The sequence below is a fragment of the Setaria italica genome, chromosome III, assembly GCF_000263155.2.
Source record: "Setaria italica strain Yugu1 chromosome III, Setaria_italica_v2.0, whole genome shotgun sequence".
Classification (NCBI taxonomy): Eukaryota; Viridiplantae; Streptophyta; class Magnoliopsida; order Poales; family Poaceae; genus Setaria; species Setaria italica.
This window is the reverse complement of record NC_028452.1, coordinates 11005570-11021826: the sequence shown is the minus strand read 5'-3', so window position 1 is coordinate 11021826 and position 16257 is coordinate 11005570. Positions and strand designations below refer to the sequence as shown.

At 49.2% G+C, this 16257-nt stretch overlaps 3 protein-coding genes across 4 annotated transcripts; 2 read left to right on the top strand and 1 right to left on the bottom strand.

Annotated features, from left to right (window-relative positions):
* The first annotated feature begins 3655 nt into the window (after positions 1-3655).
* Positions 3656-6404, top strand: LOC101761715. The gene is made up of 2 exons (XM_004961218.4): positions 3656-3893; positions 4558-6404. The coding sequence occupies exon 2, from the start codon at positions 4669-4671 to the stop codon at positions 6250-6252; it is 1584 nt and encodes a 527-aa protein (XP_004961275.1). The 5' UTR covers positions 3656-3893; positions 4558-4668; the 3' UTR covers positions 6253-6404.
* Positions 6405-6508: 104 nt separating this feature from the next.
* Positions 6509-9401, bottom strand: LOC101761328. Its single transcript, XM_004961217.4, has 3 exons — positions 8707-9401; positions 7075-7862; positions 6509-6898 (listed from the first exon to the last, which is right to left on the bottom strand). Exons 1-3 carry the CDS (start codon positions 9349-9351, stop codon positions 6748-6750), a joined length of 1584 nt encoding a protein of 527 aa, XP_004961274.1. The 5' UTR covers positions 9352-9401; the 3' UTR covers positions 6509-6747.
* Positions 9402-11644: 2243 nt separating this feature from the next.
* LOC101760923 (O-acyltransferase WSD1) lies at positions 11645-16086 on the top strand. 2 transcript variants are annotated; one of them, XM_004961216.3, is made up of 7 exons: positions 11652-12239; positions 13897-14511; positions 14598-14664; positions 14791-14879; positions 14988-15203; positions 15393-15530; positions 15626-16086. In XM_004961216.3, the coding sequence occupies exons 1-7, from the start codon at positions 11835-11837 to the stop codon at positions 15770-15772; spliced, it is 1677 nt and encodes a 558-aa protein (XP_004961273.1). In that variant the 5' UTR covers positions 11652-11834; the 3' UTR covers positions 15773-16086. The 2 variants fall into 2 exon arrangements, with proteins under 2 accessions (XP_022680878.1, XP_004961273.1); XM_022825143.1 differs by lacking the exon at positions 15626-16086 and having other exon boundaries at positions 11645-12239; positions 15363-15498.
* The last annotated feature ends 171 nt before the right edge of the window (positions 16087-16257 follow it).

The window sequence follows — 16257 nt, the reverse complement described above, 5'->3', positions numbered from 1 at the left end:
TGGTAAACCAAGGAAATACCACTTTCTATGTTCTCATTTGGTGGCAGCAGCTACACATCGCAACTTTGATATCGAGAGCATGATACCTCACAAGTTCAGTGTAGACACGCTTGTGCACACATGGAGCCCCCGCTTCATGCCTTTCCGGGACCCTAGAGAGTGGCATCCATATGATGGGCCAAAGTACATTGCGGATCCAGCTTACCGTTGGAATAAGCGTGGATCAAGGAAGAGGACGAGGCACATGATGGTTATGGATCATATATCTGGAAGAACAAGATGTGGTAGAGCAACCCCATTTCTTACTAACCCCGAGTAGAACTAGTGCGGCAAGTGCAGTAGACTGGGCCACAATTCACGCGCTTACCATTGGCAGATTAGTGAGATGCGACTAGTGGTTCTTTTCATTATGTCATATATGTCGTATTTATTCAATTAATTAGGCATGTTAAGTGACAGAGTCGTAAGTCAATTGCCTTATTTTTCCATGTTAAGTGACTTAGTGATTTAGTGACTTAGTGACTTAGGTAGATTTAGTGATTTAGTGATTTAGGTAGATAATGACTTAGTGATTTAGTGATGGTATATTTACTTTGTTGCAGGGCCATACCCTCAAAACCTCGGTTGAAGACATCAAGCGGTTTCGTCCGAGAGTTAGGGACGACAAGGCGCGTAGCTTCCTAGACGTAAGATTCTAAATATTCTTTCAAATATATTATTAATATGCTAAATTCTTTCACTTAACCTATTCTTGTACAACATAGACTGTCACATCGGCTACGCCGTGCGGTTGCAGGACAGCCACGACGCGAGACGTGCACGTTCCTTCCCCAGGCAGAGGAGGCCTAGGTTTATCTAGCCAAGCAACTACCGGGCCAAAGGCATTGCGTACGAGGACGAGGACAATGACGAGGACGATGAGAGGCACGAGGAGTTTGGCCCGTCTCAACTCCAGGACGCTCCCTTGATTCAGCCTACACAGCCTGCAGGCACTAGGAGACGCCGTCCACCTTCCCCTTACACTCCAGGCACCGACGCTCTTGGTCACAAAGGTAAGGGTAAGACTAGGAGGCAGTGAGGGTCTGTGATAGATGTTATTCTGTAATAATATGGATTTTGTGGATTTTCATTATGAACTATTGTGTATATGGATTTTGATTATGAACTAATGTGTAGATGGACTTTTATTATGAACTATTGTGTATATGTACTATTGTGGACTTTGTGGACTTTCATTATGAATGCGGCATATACAAATATGTTTGAACATGTTGTATTGAGGTTAAAATTCATGTCACTTTCGTGTATGGATTGTATAAAAAAATAGGGGAAATTCTGCCGAAATTTCGGTGGCATGTGTTGATTCAGTGATGAGCATCTATCGGTACTTCTTTTTATCATCATCCATACTTTAAGTGCATTACATGACAACAACACAATAAAAAGTCCAACAGTAGATAACATTGTTCATGAATAAACCGTAGAACTAGCAAGTAATGGAGACTATTGTATGTAACGAGACCATTTTTCCTTCCTCATGGACTTCGGACTTTTTCAGCCTTCGAAAACGTCACGATTGCATACTTGTACCGGAAAAATGGGTGGAAATTACGAGTAGAACACGTAATAACGGGTCAGCTGAGTAGATCAGCTACGTAGCGCGTGCCAATCACAACGCGGTGGAAATGGGTGGAAATTACGAGTAGAACGCGTAATAACGGGTCAGCTGAGTAGATCAGCTACGTGCCAATCACAACGCGGTGGTCCGTTGCGGAGGGGGCGGTGCACAGAAAGACGCTTCGAAAATGCAGGACGTGACGGAGCGCACGTCCCCCTGCGGCCGTGCCGGGACCCACAGATCGATCTGGACTGGACCGTCTGCTCGGCCCGGTTGCTGGTGCGGTGTGCTGCGGTTGGGGACGTGGGTGGGTGGTCGCCGTCGACGAGGCGCCCGCCGTGGTGGGGTCGCTCGGTCCCCAACCCACCGCTGCTCCGCCGCGTTTGAAATTTGAAAACCGGCCTGCTGCTTTTCTAGCCGTTTGATTGATCGTTCGATGCGAGAGATGGTACCAGTACCTTTTTGTTCCCTTGGAGCGTAGTTACTCCTCTGGCTCGTTCCACGTGCCGGGAGCCGGGTCAGGGACTGTTTCGGGCAGCCCGACTTGTGTGGCTGGCGGCTGGCCGCCTGGCCCAGCCCGTTTAGGAATGTGGGATTATTCAAGCCTGCCTGTCTCTCGGTTTTGAACATATTGGGCCAGTTGTGTTTTCGAACTAGGCCCAACTTGTCCAACATCCTGGCCCAGAGGTATGCTCAGAAGTCAGAACACATGTCCAGTTTACTTACTGTACTTCTGAATTGCGAGGCAACTGTTCTTTTATTTTTTCCGGAACACATTGATACGCCTCTAATACGCCGAATTTCGAGCCAATCCATTTTGAGACGGCCATCCTCCAGAAGAGAGTGGATTAACCAGCGCGTGGTCTGGTCGATCTTTCAGCTTTGAGGATGACGAGAACAGTCTCACTCTGCATTCCATCCGAGCTATGCATACGAATTAAATTGCAGGTCACGGTTACTGCTACTTCGACACCGTCCAGCAGCCAACAATTAACCCGGCGGTCAATGGTTGAATGGCTCGACGGCCCTCACTATAAAAACAGTCTAAGTAATCACGTTAAAAAAAATAAATTGCACCCACCATACAGTGGGTACAGATTGGTCTAACAATTTTGTAAAATGCTTAGTTTAGTACAATAACTTCATAGGTGGACTTATAAAATACTCAGTTTAGTATAAAACTTGTCAAATTGGTGCATCTGTGGTCCAAATATTATAACAACCAACATATTTGCTAATGCCGGTCAGAACAAGTTATTGAGCATTATTTGATCATTGATATTCGTGTCGCGATGGTAGCATATTCGGCCAGGACTAGAATCTCCAATGTTTAGAAAATTATTGATATGTCGTCGTATTAACTATTTTTTATAGAATGATTAAATATTGATTAGGAATATTTAATTTTGTATTCAATATTGATTTCACCCTCACTATTTTTACGTGTTTGATTATATGTATTTTGTTCAGCTAAAAACCCAATAGGTTAATACACACTAACAATACATTTTAGAAGTTTGGTACAAATATTTTTAAAGCATCATGGACTTATTTAGAAAGTAAAATGAGCTAAAATAAATAATAGAAATAGACATACTTCTCTACAGTTGTTAAATACATGAGCAGATGCGCAGAAGAAATCTAGGGTCCTAGGGTCTCTTATGGACTTTAAGAAATCTAGGGTCCTAGGGTCTCGTATGGACTTTAGTCACTCTGTAATGCATTGCCGTTGTAACGCTTGGACTGTAGGTGCACCAATTTGCCAAGTTATTACACTAAATTGAGCATTTTACAAGTTCTTGACCCACCTTTCAAATTATTGTGCTAAATTGATTATTTTACAAATTATTGGACTAATTTGTATCCACCTGACAAGTTATTATATTAGATTGAGTAATACTTTAAAAAACCCTCGAAAATATTACCTACCGCTGGATTGTTTGAAAGGGTCGTAGCTTCGGACGCCAAGAACGACTCGTGCTTCTGCACCCCACCAATGTTGACCTTTTGATTATTTTTCGTACCTTGAACTTGTCGACCGAGGACGATGGATGAGCATGTCCAAAGAAGCAAGTTTCTTTTGCCCGGCTGGCCATCTGCCTCTCGGAGTCTCCGGACGGGAAGCCCCCGCCCAGCTTCCAGGAAACGAATTCTTCCATTGGATGGAGGCGATCGAGCTCTCCAGGGCCAGCGTCTTCGGTTTCGATTCCACTGGAATTGGGCCGGCTACGATTCGATTTGATTCGGTTCGATCCATCGAATCCCCATCCATCAGGTGAGTCAGGACCTCCATCAGATATTCAGATCCATCCATGTCTTGTATCTGCTACTACTTGTTCTAAGAGATTACTGCATGCTCAGGCTTAAGCTCGCTGCTTCTCTCTTAGACCATACATGAAGATCGTTTATTGTTTTTTTTCTCTTTTTCCCGTAGCCTTTTAGGTATAATCATGTATTGCGAACTTTCAGTTCCTGATGACTAGATAATACAAGTAAAAGTTCGTAATCCTTGTGCTAAACTAAACCGAAGGGCTGCTGCTGCTGTGCTGCATATATATGTTCATATTTCAAATTCAGGCAACCCTTGCCCGTCTGCAAAATTGGCCTTCTTCTCTTATTTGCTGTACAAATTTCCAATTTACCTTGTCCATCCACGGCAGATTGAAAAGAAGGTGTCCCTACCGTTTTTAACTAGTAATTGAATTATCAATTGTGCCACTCCTCCCTACGTAATAGCATGGCAAAACAGAAAGAGTTGCAAGGTGGTGATCATTTAATTTGTAAAATCACAATCACCAGTACGAGTCTTTTTAGGAAACTTGATTCAGGTCGATCGTGAACACTGCAACTATATGATCTGACAAGCCAGCTATTTCTTCTTTGTACTGTACTGCACTGCCCTTGATTATTACTCATTCACCTTGGCATTTTACTTGCAGATCGAGGCTCACTGTGAGCAGCTGCGTCTGCCCTTAACTAGAGGCAGAAGCAGAGGCAGAGGCAGAGGCCCTCACCAGACACCAGCTAGCTAGTTCCTAGTACAAGATAAGATGGCCAATTCATCAGGTGGTGATGCTGGTGATCCCAATCAGAAGCATGTTAATGGTGTTGATCGCTCAGGCCAACAGCATGCAGCAGGAATAATGAAGTTCAGTTATTACGACAACAGAAACGAACCTCCTCGTTCTGTTGAGCTTGATGAGCACATGATGGAAAATGGTTCAATCTCTGCGGCGGCGGGTTCGTACAAGCAGTACTACGATGATGCGGCATCCGATGACTGGCAGTCGAGCTCACCTTCCTCCACCCGCCAAATGCTCGGTGGTGGCTTTGCAGATGACCACCAAGGAAACAATGGCTCCTCGCGCTCGGCAGCAGGACGTCGACGACGTCTCGCTCCGGTGGCCATCGTGAAGAAGATCGACTGGGCCTCGCTGTGGGACCAGGCCAAGGAGTGGATCAAGAACCCCATGAACATGGCCCTGTCGGTATGGGTCGTCGCCGTCGCGGTCTCGGGGGCCATCCTCTTCATGGTGATGACCGGGATGCTCAACCGCGCGCTGTCGACGAAGCCGCAGCGGGACACGTGGTTCGAGGTGAACAACCAGATCCTCAACGCCCTCTTCACCCTCATGTGCCTGTACCAGCACCCGAGGAGGTTCTACCACCTGGCGCTGCTGTGCCGGTGGCGGGCCGGCGACATGCTCCAGCTCCGGCAGGCGTACTGCAAGGACGGCACCTGCAAGCCCGGCGAGCGGAGGCACATGGTGGTGGTGGTCATGCTGCTGCACCTCAACTGCTTCGCGCAGTACGCGCTTTGCGGCCTCAACCTCGGGTACCGGAGGCCCCAGCGCCCCGTCGTCGGAGTCGCCATCACCGTCTCGGTCGCCATCTGCGCGCCGGCCGTGGCCGGGCTGTACAACAACCTGAGCCCTCTCGGGAACGACTACGAGGCCCAGCCGGAGGCGGATGACGAGGAGTCCTGCGGCGGCAGTGACCCGCAGCTGCAGCGGAAGACCGCCCTCCACGAAGAGTCGTCAGGAGGAGGAGGCGCATTCAGAATGCAATGGGCGGGCGGGTTGTTTGATGTGTGGGAGGACATCTCGCTGGCCTACCTCTCCATGTTCTGCAGCTGCTGCGTGATGGGGTGGAACATGGGCAGGATCGGGTTCGGCAACATGTACGTCCACGTCGTGACGTTCCTGCTGCTGTGCCTGGCGCCCTTCTTCGTCTTCAACCTGGCGGCCATCAACATCGACAACGAGGACGTCAGGGACGCGCTGGGCCTCGCCGGCATCTTCCTCTGCGTCCTCGGCCTGCTCTACGGCGGTTTCTGGAGGATCCAGATGCGCCGGAGGCTGGGCCTCCCGGCGAGCCGCGCCTGCTGCGGCAAGCCGGACCTCACGGACTGCATGCAGTGGCTCTGCTGCTACTCGTGCGCTCTGGCCCAGGAAATCCGCACGGCCGACGCCTACCAGCAGCAGGTGGCGTCGGTGCAGGACAGGACGGTGCATCCGACGCGGCAGCAGCACCTCAGGTTTGCTGGTTCTTCGCCGCCTCCGGCAGCAAGATCAGTAAGCGACGGGGTCACCGTGCCACCTCCAGTGTCAGTTGTTATACGTACTAGTACGTAGTAGCAATATGTAGCAGTATTGCAGTTAACTCATCTGAGTGTCTGTTATCACTACTATAGCACAACTTGCCTTCTACAGTAGTAATCTTGATTTGTATTGCTTCTCTCTCGAGATCAGCTGCCATTTCAATCTGTAAATTGAGTGGGCATGCCATACGTCCCAACGCATTCCATCTGTTAGAGAAAGCAGCTGGAAGCTGATGGCTGATGTCGCAAAGATCGATCATACTGCTCCCTCTTCAGCGTCGTCCGTTCAGTTATAACACGCGAGTAGCAGTAGTAATTACGGTGTTAACTGCGGGTTAACAGTCATTAAAATTTACAGCAGTAGTGTACCACAAATACGCATGCCATCTCGACGTATTCTGTTCTCGATGGCCCAGATAAACTGGATAAGCTGCTAACTACGTAGTTGCAAGTTGCAACTAACAACCTTTCGATACTTAAAACTCCGGAAGATGGGGACCAAAAGGTAACTAAATGATCCTTCTCCATCCTAGTAAAGATCGTCCTCGTCTTCCTCATAGTCGTCCTCATCCTCATCGTCCTCTCTAATGATGTTGTGCTCGTCCCACAGCGGGCAGGCGCAGGTTGCTTTCTTCTCCTTCCATTCTTTCCCACACGTGTAGCAGAACTCATAGCCACACCTGCAACAACCAGAAACGACATAGAACAAAAGTTTTTAGCACAGAATATGAGCCTTGCTGATTATTTTAAATAATGGATGAGCCTTGCTGATATATAGGGAATCTCATTTAAGAGGACTTTCTAGGCATCCCGATAAGAGAATAGTTATGACATTTGTGCAACCAAGGGGCCTTACACGCAGATCATGTGGTAGCAACCCTCCGCAAGTTCAATCATGTGCTTGCATTTCACACATTGGCGCCACAGCCGTTGCCGCGCGAGGTTCTGTAACTTTACATCTTCTGGACGAGCATGGGGGTACCTCCTCTTGTAGTCATAGCAACTCATCCTATCATGCCATGGCACCTTACAGCTGATGCAGAAAGAGCCTCTGCATTTCACACACTTCCTCAGCGTGGCTGCATCAGCGGCCGTGTACTTTGAGCAGGATTCTTGCATTGGAAGAATCACTTCCCTCAAGGACATCAAGGCTGAACACTTCGGATATGGACAGTAAATCTTTTGACTTGGAGGAATTTGCCCCTCCCTCACGCGCTGCACCATGATCTCTAACAGCCGTGGTGACAGGAACATCTTTGAACCCTCCACGCTTAGCTTTGTGGCACAACCATCTTGTGGGCAAGCTGGGAGCATTCCATTCAGTAGCTTAACTTTCACATGCTCCTTCATGCAGGAGAAGCAAAAACGATGTGCACAACCTTCAACCACATGGATTTTGGTAATGTCAGTGTCTTCCAAGCAGATGGTGCAGGTCTCTCTTCTCTCCATGCTAGTGCTAGCATTGGTGGCAAGAGCTTTGGCAATCAGAACAGCTATTGAATCTCTTGCTAATTTTACCACATAGCTGACTTCGGTTGGCTCAACAAATGAGATTGCACATTGATCAAATTTCCTTCGCACTGACAGAACCTGATTGACCATATCTGCCAGGTTCTTCCCTGACGGGCGCCAAATTCCAAGCATCTGTAATTGCAAAGATATTAGGAGACAACAATCAGAAAAGTGCATTATTAGATTTTGCGAGCACATACGGATAAGACCAGAACGAAAGAAAATAGTTCACTACTGAATTTACATGATGTACACAAAGAATTCTCAGACCATAGCTAATCTGATGACACAAGAGCTGAAAGAAATTAGCACATGCACAGTGCACACAGCACCAATACTGGTGCTGAACTAGACGCATATCACCATGCAACATGCATCATGTGGTTGTATTATAACAAACGCTCCATTTTCATGTTTACATACAACACAACGAAGTGTTTGTGAGTACTGAATAATTCTAGACTGCTTAGTGAACTACCCATTGACTGAAAACATGATGCTTTGGACAAGATATAAACCACACAATTAAGGATGTTTGACATGTCAAATTCTAACACTTTGTTATATTTCTCAGTTTCTGAATAGGGAGAGTAGCAAAAAATCAGTACAGTGCTTTCAGTTCAAATTGGTAACTAAAAAGGAATCATCAAGTGCAGAAATTCTTGGGAACTGACTATGGATGAAAAGGTCTTATTGATCACATATCTAATAGTTTGATGTGTGGACTAAAGCCTGATGACCAATCCAACCAAATCGCGCCCATTAGAGACTACAACACAGCTAACTTGGAGCAACCAGTAAGACACAGAATTTTACAGACGGTGAAGTATCCCAAGCACATGAATACGGCAATACCAAGGATACTAAGAAACAGTTTTTTTATTGAGTCAACTAGATAGAGCATATAATATTCTCTACTGACCATATTGCTTGGGAAATTGATGAACTTGTAGTATATAAATTGATAATGGCATACATGGTTGTAGAGCGGGCGGTAAGCGGTGGCAATGGTGACGCTGGTGATGCCCAAAGCCAGCGCGGATTGGAGGCCTTCCATGAGCGCCATCACCTCTACCATCATGCGGCCGCCCACATAGCGCTCCAGCGGCTTGTGCATCCTGAGTAGCACCTCCCCCTGCGGCCCGCAGACGGCCACCGCGAGGACCGCGACGCGGGGGTCCCGCTCCCGCGGTCCCACGACCTCCTTGCTGGCCATGCCCTTGGAGAGGACGCGGAAGAGCGGGCGGAGCGACGCGTCGGCGTCCAGGGGGCGCTCGAAGTAGTCCCCGTCGTGGGCCCACTGGTCCTCCGGGATGGCGGCGAGCTCACGCGCGAAGAGGGCGTCGTGCGCGGCGACGAGGCGGTCCTGCTCCGCGCGCGCGAGATCGGCGGCTTGGACGGCGAAGGCATAGTCGGCATCCGAGGAGGATTCGGGGACGGGGAGCGATGGAGATGGTGATGATGAGGTATTCCCATTCGGGGAGTGGAGGAGGGAGGCTTGGATGACCTCGGCGAGCTGGAGGCGGTATGCGTGGTCGAGGTCGGAGGCGGAAATGGCGGCGGAGGAGGCGAGGGCGAGCTGCTCGCGCAGGGCGGCGAGGTCGTCGGCGGCGGCCATCATCGGTTTCCAAAAGGTTTGCAGCAGGCTGCAGGCAGTTGTTGAGACAATCTGGTTGGGCTGCCTGGGCCCAAAGATACACCTCCCGTGGGCCTCCAGCAAATCATTCTGGTTGGATTCGAAAATCGCGGCGAAGCACGGGGTCTGGTCGATCTTTCAGCTTTGACTTTGAGGATGACAAGAACAGTCTCGCTTTGCATTCGCATACAAAGTACTTTCTCCATTTTAAATTATAAATCGTTTTAGTATTTTTAAATTCATAATTTTTTATAAATTAAGGGTATATTTAAAATAAATAGCAAAAGGTACGACCTTACGAGCTTAAATATGCCAAAAACTGACTATAATTTGGGACGGTGAAAGTACAGATCACGGGCACGGCTACTCAGGGGCGGATCCAGGGCCCGGGCTGCAGCCCGGGGCGAGACCATGGAGTCCCTTTAACCTATGTACTGTTTAGCCTAACAAAATGAGGCTTAGGAGATAAAATTAGACTATTTTAGATTTAATTCAACAGCTCAGCCCGGGGCTGCGCCCCTGCGGCTACTGCTAATTCGCCACCGTCCAGCAGCCAATAATTAATTAATCCGGTGGTCAATGGCTGGCTGGCTCGACGGCACTTGCTAACCGTGACAGGTAACGAACACGCTGGTGTCCATCTCGGGATATAAAAATGACAAGGGGTAGACAGCAGTGGGCAACGAAGGAGACAGCACAGATAAGGGGGTGTTTGGATACGAGGTGTTAAACTTTAACAGTGTCACATCGGATGTTCGGATGCTAATTAGGTGAACTAAACATGAGCTAATTATAAAACTAATTGCAGAATCTTGTGCTAATTCGCGAGATGAATCTATTAAGCCTAATTAATCCATCATTAGCAAATGGTTACTGTAGCACCACATTGTCAAATCGTGGACTAATTAGGCTTAATAGATTCGTCTCGCGAATTACACTCCATCTGTGCAATTAGTTTTGTAATTAGCTTATGTTTAATACTTCTAATTAGCATCCAAATATCTGATGTGACGGGTGTTAAACTTTAACACCTAGTTGCCAAACAGGCCCTAAGTTGCCTCTCTATGCCTCATCGCGTATTCGTGTGCACGGCGTTGGCCGCTCGTGGAACTGGACGACGGCGTGCGTAGCCGTGGCTAACAGCCTAACAGCCAGGAAGCTAGCAGGAGCCATGGCAAGGGTAATACAAGGTGAGTTTACCTTCTTCTTCTTTTTGCGGGTAGAATTGAAGGTGAGTTTACTTTAACTGGTTGGAGTGGGAGTAGCATCATGCACCTTAATCATTTATTCGAGTCCTCCTCAAATTAAATTAAGTGTCTATTTCTTTTGAATGGCCACATGATTCTTCATATGTCGGGTCTTATATTTCTTTTGAATGGCTACGTGATTCTTCCTATGTCAGGTCTTATTTTCCTATAGCAATGGCACGCTCATCTCAAGCCCTCCTAGTCAAATGGGACACACTTGGTTATTTACTGCTAATTTAATGGCAAACTCCATGACGCAATGCAATTTATTATAGCCCCTGATTCAACTGTACCCCATCTATCAGGATATGTCGAATAGAACGGCTAAATATGGAATAATTATACAAATAATAACTAATGAACGATAAGAACTCACTTTAACCCTATTTTAACAGAGCCCTTCTCTAAACATCATGTTTACTGCAATTCGTACTCCTCGCTGAAAAATATGCGACCAGAGAGGGAGGGAGAGTCATGATTGCCATATGATGCCCCTTTTGACACCTTTTGAACGAACCAACCAGTATTCATTAACCGCACACGAAATCAGTTGGGGGCGCTCCCCCACCCCACGTTGACCGTAAAAAAAAAAACTGTTGTTTCCCACGCCAATCAGGCGCGCCAAAACGGACGCCGACGGATTTACGGAACGAGCCGGCCCGGGCCCGGCGGCCCCGAGTCACCGAGGGCTTCCCTCAAACTCCCAATTTTGACACTGCAAAAAAAAAATTTCCCATCACATCAAAATTGCGGTATATGCATTGAGTACTAAATGTAGACGAAATTAAAAATTAATTACACAGTTTTGTTGTACTTTGCGAGACGAACCTTTTGAGCCTAATTAGTCAATATTTGGACAATAATTCACAAATACAAACGAAACGCTACAGTGTACTACAGTACTACAACAGTAATTTTGCATCTTTAAAATTGGGCAAAACCCAAGACACGAACTGTTCAGACCAAGCCAACCCGGGCGCTCGTGCTCGACAAACCCTTGCGTTTTCCTGCATAAAACCCGCGCTCGCCCGCTGCTGGCGACCGCGTGGGCGAGGCCGCTGCGACTGCGCAAGTGGTCAACTCGCAATCGCAGACGCCAGATCCCAGACGAGCCAGCCCGCTTCCCGGCGCCGTCCGGAAGCGCACAAACGCTGCCGTCGCTGTCGCCACCGCGCCCGGGCTCCCCCGCGTCCACAAAAAGCCGCCACGGCCCGTACGCCGATGGATCCTGGCCCGGCGGCCGGTGATCCCGCCTGCAGCCCGCGCGCCCCGTCCACCACGCTCCGGAGGCGGCCGGTGCCGATCTCTACAGACACGTCGCGACGAGGCGACGACGGCGCCCCGCGAGAGCTAGAGCGGGGGGCGGGCGAGGCGCGGCAGGAGGGGGGCTCGATGGCGTCCGCGCCGGGGGTGGAGGAGCAGGCAGCGGTGGCGGCGGCGGCAAGGGGGAGGGACGACCTGGAGGCGGGCGAGCCGATGAGCCCCGCGGGGCGGCTGTTCCGGGAGACGCACTTGAACTGCCACATCGTGGCCCTGATCGGGCTGGGCGCGGCGGTGGACGTCGCGGCGGCGCGCGCCGGGCTGGAGGCCACCCTCGTCCGCCACCCGCGCTTCTCCAGCGTCCAGGTACGCCCCCCAGCTCGCAGCTCGCATCAGGAAAGCCTCCTAATCGGATGATTCCCCGATTCGTTCAGCGTTCGTTTTGGCTCCGCTCTCCCGACAGCCCAGCCGAGAGTCCGCGAGGTAAAGCGAGAGAGCGCACGCCATTGACCTCAGCCACGAGCCCACGACGGCACGACGCCGACACGCGGGGCAGGGCATGGTGCACGAGCACGTCCTTGGGACCTTGCGCTCTTTGTTTTAGGTACTGCCACTAGACATTTTTTTTTCTCCCTTCGGCCGGCGGAGTTTTCGGCCACCCGGGAGATGGTCCAGCACGATGAGGTCCGCCGGGCCCGGCTGGTACGGCGGCGTGATGTCCGCTGGCGCTCGTGTCGGCGCGCGGGTGGCCGCGGGCGAGGCGAGGCGAGCGGCTCCAAAGATCCCGCGCGAAGGGGAGCTTCACTTCATGTGTGTCGGGCCTAATTTAGAACAGCAAGTACTAGTAGACTACTGTGCATAGTGGTACAGGTTGCAGAGTATTGGTGGTGGTCGGATTCCACACGGGTTTCTTCCTAGGCTCGTTGTCGTTGGCACATTGGTATTTGATGCTTGAGGTGACTGGTGCAACTTTGCAGTTGATGCTGCACGCGTCCTTTTTTTATAGATCCCTTGTTTTTCTTGCCTTCGATTACCTAGCTTTTTGCGTTGATCATTGCTTCAACTTCAAAGGTCGTTTCGTGTTTTCCGGTGCATGGTGTCCAAGTAGCCATGGAAAACCAATTCCCCAGATCTAGCAATCTCGAGTTGCTGTCAGGCAAATTTGGCCAAGTGCTTGTATATCTTCACCCGCTCGTGCATCATCGGTGCGAAGCAACAACTTGCAGTATGGATGGTAAACAAAGTTTGGCGAGAAGATGGCTGTAGAGAGAACGCAAGTGATGAAGTAAGCTGCAGTTGAACACGACATGCTGACCTCTCCTGATGCGTCTCGGCCCATTCCACATCCCCGTCGTGATTGCGGTCTTCCGTCACGAGTCTATAGAATCAACACGATACGATGCTTACGTGTTCCTACACTGAAGTTGAAAGGTTGATGGTCCGCGACTGCACACTGTAGCGTCGCTGTAGAGTGCCCGTGCGGTGTTCTCTCGTCTTCTCCAAGACTCCAATCAAAGGTGCCTTATTCCTCAAAAAGAAAAAATCAAAGGTGCCGGGCTCTTGTAGTTGTAGCAGATATACTAGCAGCCGTTTGACTGGATCTGGACATATGAGGAAACAAAGGAAGACACGCCACTGCAGCTGCAAACAATGGAAACCTCTCGTTCTCGTCGTCTCCATTTATTACACCAGAAAGCAGAAACAGATTGCCTGAACGTCCAAATCAAGTTTCAGTAGTCCTCTCCTCCCTCTAACAGAACTGCCCATAATGGTTCTTTTCCACTTGATGCCTTGATGGGGTAGTTGGTGACCAAAGTTTAGGTGCAAACTAATAGGATAGGCCAATTATTGAAAATCTCCCAAGAGAAAGGGAGCGGGTGGCACTGCCAGTTCTTGTTAGGTGAAAAGAGGAAAATGTGAAAAATATATGTGTTTACGTGTTGCATGCTCGTTAAAAACACACATTGCCTTTCATCTCTAATTCTGCCGCAATCAGAGTCTAACACGTCAGACATCGCTGCAGGTGAAGGACGATGTGAAAAACAAGAACGCCAAGCCGCGGTGGGTGCGGACCACGGTGAACCTGGACGACCACATCATCTTCCCCCACCTGGACCCCGCCGCCACGTCGGCCAACCCCGACCAGGCCGTGGAGGACTACCTGTCCTCGCTGTCCACGGCGCCCATGGACCACTCCCGCCCGCTCTGGGAGCTCCACGTCCTCGACTTCCCGACCTCCGAGGCGGCCTCCGCCGTCGCCGTCCGCATGCACCACTCCCTCGGCGACGGCATCTCGCTGCTCTCGCTCCTCATCGCCTGCACCCGCAGCGCCGCCGACCCGGCGCGGCTGCCGGAGCTGCCGCCCGCGCCGCGCCGCGCGGGGCCCGTGCACGCGCGGCCGCGCCCGCCGCTCTCGGCGGGGCTCGCGGCGCTCGCGCTGTGGGTGTGGTCGTACGCCGTGCTCGCATGGCACACGCTGGTGGACGTCGCGTGCTTCGTGGCCACGTCGTGGTTCCTGCGCGACCCGCGCACGCCGTTCGCCGCCGCGTCCGAGGGCGTCGAGTTCCGCCGCAAGCGCTTCGTGCACCGCACGCTTAGCCTCGACGACGTCAAGTTCGTCAAGACTGCCATGAAGTGTGTAAGAGCTTCTCTTTTGTTCGCTGCTCCTGTTATTCACCTTCTGAAGGGTTTGAACTAAATACAGCTTCTGATGGCTCTTTGCAGACTGTCAACGATGTGCTGATTGGAGTGACCAGCGCAGGATTGTCGCGCTATTATTTCCGCAAGACAAGTGAGTGTAAACTTGCCATTCCATGAACATTAGCATTACTTTGCGAAAATGAGGGGGGGGGGGGGGGGGGGGGGGGGGGGGAGAAGAAAGCCTCATTTTATCCTCGCATTTCTTCAACTTGATCAGGTGATACCAACGAGAGGAAGAAATCACAGAAGAACATTTGTGTGCGATCAGCTCTCCTCGTGAACATTAGGAAAACACCTGGCTTACATGTAATTGTTTCATTTGTTTCAAAGAATAAATCAACACTTTGGTCCTTTTATTTAGTATTGTCTTTGGATAATTTATTCTGAATTTACAATTTGGTTTTGGTTGAGCAGGCATTGGCAGAAATGATGGATTCTAGCAAGAACAATGGTGCAAAATGGGGGAATCTGATTGGTTACGTTATACTACCTTTCCATATAGCCATGCACGATGATCCTCTTGAATACATCCGCCAAGGGAAAAGGACAGCTGAAAGGAAGAAGACGTCATTAGAAGCAGTCTTCACATACTGGAGCGGGAACCTAATAGTCAAACTTTTCGGCATGAAGGTATGATTTCTGCTCTGATATAAAACCTTTATTGGCTTGTGTTGCCTGTAGGCCGTGAGGTTTTGGCAGTTTGATGACTCTCATTTAATTGTTCTATTTGGCAAATTAAACTCCTTGGGCAAGATTGAGCTATCTTTTTGTCTACTACTATATATGCAGCACTCGTCCCTAATCGTGAAACTTGTATAGGCAGCAGCAGCTCTATGCTATGGTATGTTCACAAATACCACCATGTCATTCTCAAGCATGGTCGGACCTGCAGAGAAGGTGGAATTCTATGGCCATCCAATCCAATACATTGCCCCCTCTGTCTACGGGCATCCACATGTAAGCACTAGCTAGTCTTGTCAACAATTTTGAACACGCACAACTTCCAGAGTCCAGATTCTCATGATTTAATTATCTCATCTGAATGTGTATAGGCTCTGACAGTACATTACCAAAGCTATATGAACTCCATCAAGCTTGTCCTTGCGGTGGATGATGCTCAGTTTCCAGACTCTCATCAGCTTTTGGATGACTTCGCTGAGTCCCTCAGGCTTATCCGTCAGGCAGCTTCAACAAAATGACAGAAGGAAACAAGACCAATATTCTTTTTTGATAGATTGTAGATTATTGGTGCATGCAAACAAATGTTTGACAGCAACTGCTCAGGAACTTGATAGTCTCTTTCTTAATAAAATGACACGTAGCTCTCATGTTCGAGAAAAAAAAGGAACTAGATAGCCTGAAGTGGTTACCTGGTGGGGGAGTGGGGACAGAGATGCCGCAGACAAATTCCAAAGTGTAAACACTAGTATGTATTTTGGTGGAATAACCAAATAAATATTTGTACGAAGGAATCCAACATCAACAAATGCAGTTGCACCATATGATATGACCATATCAGCTACCCAGTCTACTAGTTCCACATATACAGATACAGGAATATTTTTGTTCGAGAAAAAAAGATACAGGAATATTTAACCTTGAAAAATGGAGATTATGCACGTGGTATATAACACCAGATAGCAAATAGGTTCTTAGAAAAGAACATAACAATTTCCATTAAATG